General features: G+C 44.1%; 1 protein-coding gene across 1 annotated transcript in view; it reads right to left on the reverse strand.

The window, feature by feature from the left end:
* LOC147452732 (cilia- and flagella-associated protein 52-like) overlaps positions 1-8,291 on the reverse strand; it is a 50,509-nt gene extending 42,218 nt beyond the window's left edge. The window contains exon 1 of the mRNA XM_086519006.1: positions 7,827-8,291. Within this exon, the coding sequence (XP_086375132.1) occupies positions 7,827-7,955 (129 nt within the window). The 5' untranslated portion in view covers positions 7,956-8,291. The remainder of the gene's footprint in view (positions 1-7,826) is intronic.
* Between the last annotated feature and the right edge of the window lie 1,288 nt (positions 8,292-9,579).

Here is a 9,579-nt window from a genome sequence, read left to right on the forward strand (position 1 = left end):
TTCTTGGTTGACGCAAGAATATGAACGAGATAAACGAGTTGCTTGGAACCATCTTCGGATGACCAAGAAAGATACAATCAATGCTTATTGTGAAAGATTCTGGAGCTCTTTTCTACCCGCCTCTTCATTCAAGAAGATCACGTTCAGAGAACAGATTGAGCGGTTTACCTTTGGTCTACCTATAGAGATCCGAAATCACTGCTTGGAACAGAAGTCAACTTCTATTCAAGAGATGATGAGTCATGCGAAGCGGGGCTTTGCCATTCACTCTGGCAGTCTGACCTACCCCACAGATGAGGCCATGACAGTAGAAAGAAAAAGAGCAACCCATAGAAAAAGGATGCACGACCCAAGCTTACTCCTGAGGAGAGAGCTCGCTTCATCAGAGAGGGGAAGTGCTTTGGATGCGAGGAACATGGACATATCTCCGCCAAGTGCCCTAAAAAGGCACAGAAAGAACAGAATGATAAAGACAACGACAGGCCTGAGAGTTCGAGAGCAGCTGAGGAACGTGGCAGAAAAGACAGATAGAAAAGCAGAACTGGTACCACATGGCGTGGGACCTGCACCGAATCTAATGAATGAAAGTACAAACTTTGCCGCTTTTGGGGCAAAGTGAAGGATCAGGAAGCTCTTTTGAAGGAGCCAAGGCAAACTTCTTTTCACTTGGAATTGGCAGCTCGATTTGGAATTATGCACGACAGAATGACGCCACAGGCAGAGGTAGTTCGACTGGCACCCGGATGGGATGTTGCCATTACACCGAGCATTGGCAAACTTCGTTTGCACTGACAAGGTGTTCAGGGCACGCGAGTGACGTTCTACTCAGGATCCCTTGGTACCACAAACTACGCCGTGGTTGACTATCGGGCCGAGAAAGCGACTTTGATAAATGAAGGGCTTAGAGATTGTACTTGATGAACTTCAGTTTCTTACTCATTCTTTTGGGAGAGAACTGAACGATGGATAAAGGTTGAATAAGTTTTGACCTGATCAAAAGAACGCAAAGATTTTTCTCCACACTCATGTTGATTGCTTTTCAGAGGACCTGAAGATCAGACCATTGACCTGATACCTAGAAGCACGCCACCGAACCGGCCACCTTACCGTGTGAGCCGAGTACAGAATGAAAAGATTATGAACCCAGTAAAAGACCTCTTGGAAAAGCGTCTTGTCCAGCATAGTACTTCACCGTATTGCTCTCCACTGTTGTTGGATTTGAAGAAAGACGGATCTTGGAGAATGAGCATTGATTATAGCGCTCTCAACAAAATCACCATCAAGAACAGATTTCCGATTCCTAGGATCGATGATATACTCGACAGGTTACAGGGATCCTCGTGCTTTAGCAGGATTAATATGAAGAGTGGATATCATCAGATCCGAATCACGATGGGAGACGTCTACAAGAGAGCCTTCCGGACTACTTTTTGGATTATTTGAGTTTTTGGTGATGCCTTTTGGCTTAACCAATGCTCCTGCGACATTTAACCAGATGATGGACGGGATTTTTCGAGAGTACGGGCTATTTGTTGGCACTTTCTTTGATGATATCATTGTTTCTCAAAGAATGAGGCAAAACACAGAGATCATTTGCTTCAGAAACTTTTTGGGACACTTTGTCTCAGCAGCAGGAGTGCAAGTGGATTCGGCCAAGATAGAGACTATACGTGATTGGCCCGTTTTGAAGAATGTGTTCGTACTACAGGTGGTTCATACGAAAGTTTGCAGAGGTTACTTCCCCTTTGCATATCTTGATACAGAAAGGAGTCCCTTTCTCGTGGGGATCCACAGAGGTGATTGCCTTTCAGACATTGAGCAAGAAATTGACTACAAGACCAGATTTGACTTTGCCGGACTTGCAGAAGTCATTTGAAGTATATTGTGATGTTTGTGGTCGTAGTCTGGGTGCGGTCTTGATGCAAGAAGGCCATGTCATTGCCTACGAGAGCCGAATGTTCTCTGGGCCGGAGATGGCAGCACAGATTTATAAGAAAGAGCTTTTGGCGGTTATCCATGCTCTTACTCAGTGGCGGCATTACCTACTCGGAACGGATTTTACTGTCTTTACAGACCATCAGAGTTTGCGCTACTTCTTGTCACAGAAGCAGCTTTCGGAAAAGCAGATGCGGTGGGCGAACATCTTGTCATAGTTTCACTTCCAGATTGTCCATGTGCAGGGACAGACGAATGTGGTGGCAGATGCTTTGTCTCGCAAGCCGTTGGTTCTGGCTTTTTCCGCGATACATCATAGGAGCTTCGAGGATATGGTCGACCAGTATGCCACAGATACAGATTTTGCAGATATTTTCACACAGATACGGGATGGGGAGACAGTAGCAGGATACTCCCTTCGGGAAGGCTACTTGATGAGAAAAACCATGTTGTCCATTACACAGCCATTGAGGGAAAAGGTTATGACTGAATGCCACTGTCCACATTTTACGGGTCACCGCAGCATTGCTACCACCATGAAGGGGGTAGAGAGATACTTCTTTTGGCCGAGGCTCAAAAAGGATGTGGAAGAGTTTGTGCACAGTTGCTTAGTATGCCAGAAGGTCACGTTTGACAGGCATAAGGCACCAGGATTGTTACAGCCTTTACCAATACCCACCCACCCCTGGGAAAGTATTGCAATGGATTTCATTTTTGATTTCCCGAGAACACAGAGTGGTCACGATGGTATCTGGACTGTTATTGACAGGTTTAGTAAACAGGCTCATTTCATTCCAATGAAGAAAACAGTCAAGCCAGAACATTTAGCGAGACTGTTTGTGGCCCAGATCTTCAGATTACATGGCATGCCTGAGACGATTGTCTCCAACAGAGACCCAAGATTTATGAGTTTGTTTTTAAAGGCAATTTGGGAGAACATTGGCACGCAGTTGCAGTCATCGTTCTACTTGCAAACTGACGGGCAATCTGAGATTGCCAATTCAGTGGTTTTAGATTTATTGAAGTCTTGTATCTCGGATCAGAAGACTCAATGGAACTTACCTTTGGTGGAATCTGCCTACAATAACAAGATACACTCTTCGACGGGGAAGACGCCATTTGAGATTGTTGAAAGTGCTGCGAAGGTTCCATCCTTCCAGGGAAAGGAGAAGCTTTTTCGAAAGCTTAGTATGCGATACTACGAACCTTTCCAGATCACTGAAAAGATAAATGATGTCTCTTCCGATTGAAACTGCCAGATACTTGGAGGATTCACAATGCATTGCATGTGAGTCCCTTGAAACCTTTTAAGGGTGATGTGCCTGATGATGGGGAGCCTGGTGAGCAACCCGCAGTGGAAGAAAACGAGGAGGCCCTTGTTCCTGAATAGATTTTGGCACATACGGATACGAAGAAAGGTAAAGTCCAAAGGCGGTTCTTGGTTAAGTTCAAGAACTTTCCTGCATTCGATGCGAAGTGGATGGAGGAGGAGGACCTAGCAGATACACCTCGGATTGTGAAACTTTACCTCGATGTTTTGGTTTAGCATAGTCTACTCCAAACGGAACCCAGAAATTCAGCTTGGCTGAAGATCTGGCGCAGTAGGATGCACAAGAGGGGAGTTACTTTGCTCCTTTGTCAACAGATGCCTTGATTTTGATACTAAAGTCATCGATGTCTCTTTGAGCCTCAGGGATACTGAGAGCTGACAGTATTCTGCTGGATGACTTTATGAAATGGAATTCCTGATAATGATACTGATTTGTTCTTGACTTCGTTTGAGTGCAGGAACTGATAGACGAAATGACTACAGCATTTTGGTCTAATTGAGCATTTTGGTCTGATTGATCTCGAATAGACATGGTTGCAATAGGGGTTAGTCAATCGGACATCGATGAGGTCCCGATTGGACCTAGATGTGATTGCTAGCTACATTGCCGATAAATCATGGTCTAAGATCCGAATGAATGGTGAATGTCATGTGATGTCTTGTGATGTCTAGTGATGTCCTGTGATGTCGTGTGATGTCACTGTCGATTTGGTACATGTGCTAGATGTGTGTCCCTAGTACGTAGGTACTAACAGTTAGTGTCTGATAAGACGGTTTATGGCTTTTGTCGGTTTTGCAGGCGTAATCGCGGTCGATTACAATGCTTTCAAGAAGGGGGTATGTCACAAAGTGATGACGCGGCTACCGACAGCAAAAACCCTAATTTCTGCCAGAAACCCTAAAATTCCTGCAAACCCTAATTTCTGCCAGAAACCCTAATTTCCGAAAATCGCGGAGGCGGAAAAAAAAATTAAAATTAAAATAAGCGACGCAAATCCCAGCTTTTTGCTACGCAAGGATTTTGGATGAGAGAAAGAGAGTTGAATTGCTTTATTTTTGCTACGCAAGGATTTTGGATGAGAGAAAGAGAGTTGAATTGCTTTATTTTCACTCTCATTGAGAGAGAGAGAGAGAGAGAGAGAGAGAGAGAGAGAGAGAATTTGCTTTTGCTTTCGAGCTTTTGGGGCTCTGCTTTTGGGCATCCCTTGTAACCTTTAAATTAGTGGTGAGGGCCTCACTTCTCAGAGCATCTGGACGCAAAGTCTGAGAGTGAACCCCGAGCCACTCTCTTGTACTTTGAATTGATTAATATAAAAAGAAATACCAAAAGGGGCGCCAGTTTTTGGGGCCAATATCTCTAGGCACGGAACTCCGTCGGGCCAGTGCAAATCTATTGTGATCTCTGAATTGTTTAAAGTGGTTATTTGGTGCTGTCGCGATTGATTCTTGACTTGGAGTGTCCAAGTCCGTTAAACCTACCTACTTTCCAACAAAAGTCACTTAAAAATAATAAATGAAAAATGTCAAAAATAGGGAAAATAGGTCTATGCACTGTAAAAATGCTCCTGATGGATTCTGATGGAAATCCGATGATCATGTTGTGTGCAACCAGAGGATATGCATCTATTCTAAGTGTCTGGACATGCACGGTCTGCGAACAGACTCACAAAAGTACCATAACACTTCCTATTTTAGACAGACTGAACTGAACCGAACCCTGGTCATGCTGTAGCTTGTCCACGGACACATAGGGTTGGATGTGTCACGTGACATGCGGAGCCTCCAAGATCATTCTTCAAGGATACAAAGATTCAAATTGGGGTGGAGATCGAGCTGGACGACGATCGGCTACGAGTTACACCTTTTCTTATGGCTCAGAAGCAGTTTCATGGAGCAGTAAGAAACAGCCTAAAGTTGCCTTATCATCCACATGGCACATAGGCAGAGTATTGGGTTGTTTGCAGTGCTACATGTGAGTCAATGTGATTATGGAGGCTACTTTTAGAGATTGGCTTGCCACAGCAGACAACCAAAATCTACTCTGACCACCAGAGTTGTATAGCCATTGTGAAGAACCCAGTTTATCATGACCAGACTAAGCATATAGAGATACAGTCCCATTATGTTCGTGAGAAGACCAAGGATGACTCTATTCGACTAGAGTATGTTCTGACATCCAACAACCCTACTGATATCTTCACCAAACCTCTACCATAGCCGACATTATCCTCTCATGCCAGCTCCCTTGGGGTGGTTCCACATCCAAGACCTGAGAGGGGGTGTTAAAAGAGTTTCTGGTGGTGGCTCTAGCATCTACCAGGAGTAGATCAGGGAGTGAGGGCTGTTTTGTGACTATGTCTGGCCATACCTGAGGTAGATGTACTTTCTCGGCGGTGCATTCCACGGCGTTGCCCACCATGTTACTCAAGGTCAAAATCTCAATTGTGCTGCATTTTCCATGCTAAATGTGGACAGTATGTCAGTTATTAATGACTTTACACATTTATAAGTTATTGATGGATAGTTTTGGGTTGTGGGGTTTCTACAAGGAGTTAGCGCATATTTGTGATGTCACTATATATGCAAACTCCCCCCCCCCATATAATATTGTATAGCAGAGCAACCAGTGTTAGGGGCACACGCCCTCTCTATAGCGTTTTTCTCTCTAGGGTTTTCGTTGCGTGCTGACACCCTCTTAAGACTTTTTTCTCTCTCATTTTTCTTCCAATTATCTCTCTCTCTATCACTAGCACTCCCTCTCTCCACTACTCCCCTTGCTTGGATTGTAGGTTGGGTAGCGGATCTTACACCCATGCCCGTTCAATGGGTGATACTCGATTGGAGGACATTTCCGAGGAGATATGTCGCGATAGATCCGAGATCCATTGGCTGCCTGGTCCCGAGAGGAGGTTTGCTCACGGTTGCAAACGAGATCATCACCCAATTCACCCTTTTCCGATGCACCTTTGACACCATACAGTTCACTTCTATGGTTTTATTAATATAAAAGAAGTACCAAAAGGGGAGCTAGAATTTGGGGCCAGTGCATCTGGAAGTGGAACCCCACCACCCCGTGTCTCAACTACAGTTGGTTTCAAGTTCAAGTATTGTCCATTTTTTGAGTCTATTTGTGTGTCTGCTATGGATTCACCACCTTGAGAGAAGGCTTGCTTGTTACAATGGTATCAGAGAATCAATCAATTCTTCTTCTACGGAGGATCCGGTATGAGAGGCTCAACTTAGCAGGGCTATGCCAATGGATGCGGATTCAATAAATTTTTGACGAAGGATATGCAAGTTAAATCTTGTGTTAGTCGACTTCTCAAGTATACAAAGCATCCTCACTATGCGAAACACATACACGATAAACTGCTGACCGAAGTTTACAAGAGATGGCAAAAGGTTGCTAACCCCAATCCCAAGTTGGCAATGAAAGTTAAAAGCACATCTGAAAGCACAAAAAACACTTTTTTACTGACGAGTTCGAGAAAGCAGTATAGAGCACCAAGTAAACAAGTTGATGAAGCAAAAGAAGCATTCATGCAAAGAACAAAAGTCCAAGTCTTTTCCTGGTTATTTGGGCCCACATCCCACTTTCAAAGAACTTGCGGAGAATGGATCTAAGAGGGGATATCACCGTTGTGTTCACTTTGAGAACAACAACAGTCCTCGTTCCAGTTCCAGTTCTAGTAATAAAGAAAAGTGGAGATCTTGGAAAAGAAAGCATCAGGAAAGCACGTCTCAAAGGCATTACACGCGTTCTAGCAATTCCGCTCAGGATGATTCTATGACTTCGGACAGTTCAAATGACAGATCCTTGGATATTTCTAACGACAAATCTTTGAATCTCGGAAAGAAGAAGAACCACTTGATTCGAAAGACAAAGTATGACAATTTGGAACCTAAAAAGTGCACGGATGCTAGGACTTTCCTTCCCTGTTATTGTGGCCAGTTTCCCCCATTTGTGGTTCACTGGCTGAGACAGTCTATGAGAGTAACTCATAAGTCATCATTCCATGACAATCTAATGAGCCACATTTATACAAAAGAAGAAGCCCCTCCTTATTCCAGCTTTCTCAGCCCCAACTCTCATTGCAAAATGGCAGTGCCAGCCCCTTGCCCCTAGCCCACCTCAGGGATCTTTCCCTGGCGGCAACTTCTATCAACAGTTTGGCCATGGCTGGTTGGTGAGTCAGACCAAACAATGTAACACGGGCTCCCAGATACAATAATCACCTTCATGGCTTCTCAACAATCATTCCCTCTGAGCCCTTCCTCTTTCCTTCTCACTAAAACACTAATTCATTTCAGTAGGTTGCCTAAATGAGCACTATAACTGTTAGCACCGGTCTCTAAGCACAACACAGATTCCCTATCCTCAAGTTAAAATGCAATTATACTTTCCCATATGCTGTACTTTATATTTTGGATCATAGTTTGCAGCTCAAGATTTACAAATTTCAACAAGGGTTATACTATGTTCAGCTTCGGAAACACAGAATCAACATTTATTATCCAAGCAGACCAAGAAAGAGGAAAACTCTGATAAGGAGAGGCTTACTTTGTGGCGAAGGACAACACAGGTGCCAAGGGCATAGAGGAGGGTAGAACAAGGCTGCAGTAACTGTAGACCGCCTGGAGCCATACCATTGAAGCCAATGACGATACCAAGCGGCAGAGGGCGAGCCATTTCCAAATGCAGATAACAAGCCCTTAGCAGAACTGAACAATTACCCACTTAAATTGCAGGAAAGAGCTGACTTCTTGCTGGGGCTGATAGCAGAATTATTGCAGAACTTTAGGGCTTTTCAGGATGGAATGTCGTGCATTGCATTCTAGCAATACATAAACGCGGCCAGAACCATCCTGTCTATTCTGTCAAAGCAGCTGCCCGAGAGTATACCGCAAACCCAGACACATGGAAGACCTGCTCCCTTGCTCGACTTCTTGCTGTAACCTCGAGGCTCCCGAAACACTACTCTTCAGGAAGTTCAGGGTGCCATGCAAACTGAGTCATTTAAGTTAGTTAGCGCCATCTTCTTGTAATAACACGGCTGCCCAAAGGTTTTTGGCGTTGGCGCTTCAATTTTTTGGAAAAAAATTTTGATTGGCGAATGAGACTCAATAGGAAGTGACTATATGCATGATTGGTACCCCTTACTGGTAGGTTCCTTATTTTATTCACATTCGTGTAGATTCCTCCGCATAGATTCCTCCCAACCATTGAGCCTCGTCTGCAGTAGCAAAATAACCAACCATGAGCGGGCTTCGAACCTTCGCCCATCTCAAACAGCAACCTCAAGTTGTTGAGCTAACTAACCCAGCTCGACTGGCTTTCTGCCTGCGATCGGCACCTCCTTTTTTTAGAAAAAAAATCATGTCCTGGCCTACGCTACTCAGCACAGCCCTGCCCTATCGAAAACCTTGCATGGAGCCCAACCTTGCCCGGCGCTCAATCATGCCGATGGCATCGCTGCCATGCAGTTGCACATTCAGCAAAGGCCCTTCCCTTTTTTGCAGCTCCACAATCGGCACCCATTGAAGATTCGTTGTATACTTTCTTTTTTGAAAAACGTTGGCACATACTTGCACCACTCTATTTATATTCTATAGTTTCCTAGATTCCTTTGGGAACGATATCACCCTTGCCAAGGGTGACATGCTTTCCACCTCCAAAAGGAGGGCTCGATCTTATGCGAAGCAAAGGAGAGACTTGTCTCCTATCCTACACCACAAAGGCCAAGGCGCCGATTTGCTAGAGATCAACACCCTTTTCTTTAAACAAAATGATATCACCACTACCGTCCTCCCCCCCACTCCGCCTCGTGCTCAACATCCCTCCTGCCCCCGTCTCTGTCCCCTCATCTTTTCCCTTCTACTTGCATAGCCTCCACCGCATATCAACAAGGATTCTCCCTTTTTTTTTAATTACCTCCAGTTGGTACCCCTACTTGCTTTAAAAAATTAAATTCACTACCTACATAGTGCATATACAAAGTGCAAGGTGAAAAGAAACTCTAAAGGTCTATTTATATGGACATAAAAAGTCTTTTGACTTTCCACTGCCATGGGTCTTTTCATTTCTTAAATTCACACTTCACTTATGCACTTCAGATGTTTTGAAGTGATTTTTACTTTTTGCTTTCTAAAAGAAACCTTAGTGTTGTGTTGGGTTAGGGATGTTTTGAAGGGATTCTTAATTTTTGCTTTCTAAAAGAAACCTTAGTGTTGTGTTGGGTTAGGGAGACTTTCATTGTTTTCAGTGCGCATGATAGAAACTTACTTTAAATGTTTATTTCACTTTCATTTCATAT

Source organism: Adiantum capillus-veneris, chromosome 8, assembly GCF_014529385.1.
Source record: "Adiantum capillus-veneris isolate H3 chromosome 8, ASM1452938v2, whole genome shotgun sequence".
Lineage (NCBI taxonomy): Eukaryota > Viridiplantae > Streptophyta > Polypodiopsida > Polypodiales > Pteridaceae > Adiantum > Adiantum capillus-veneris.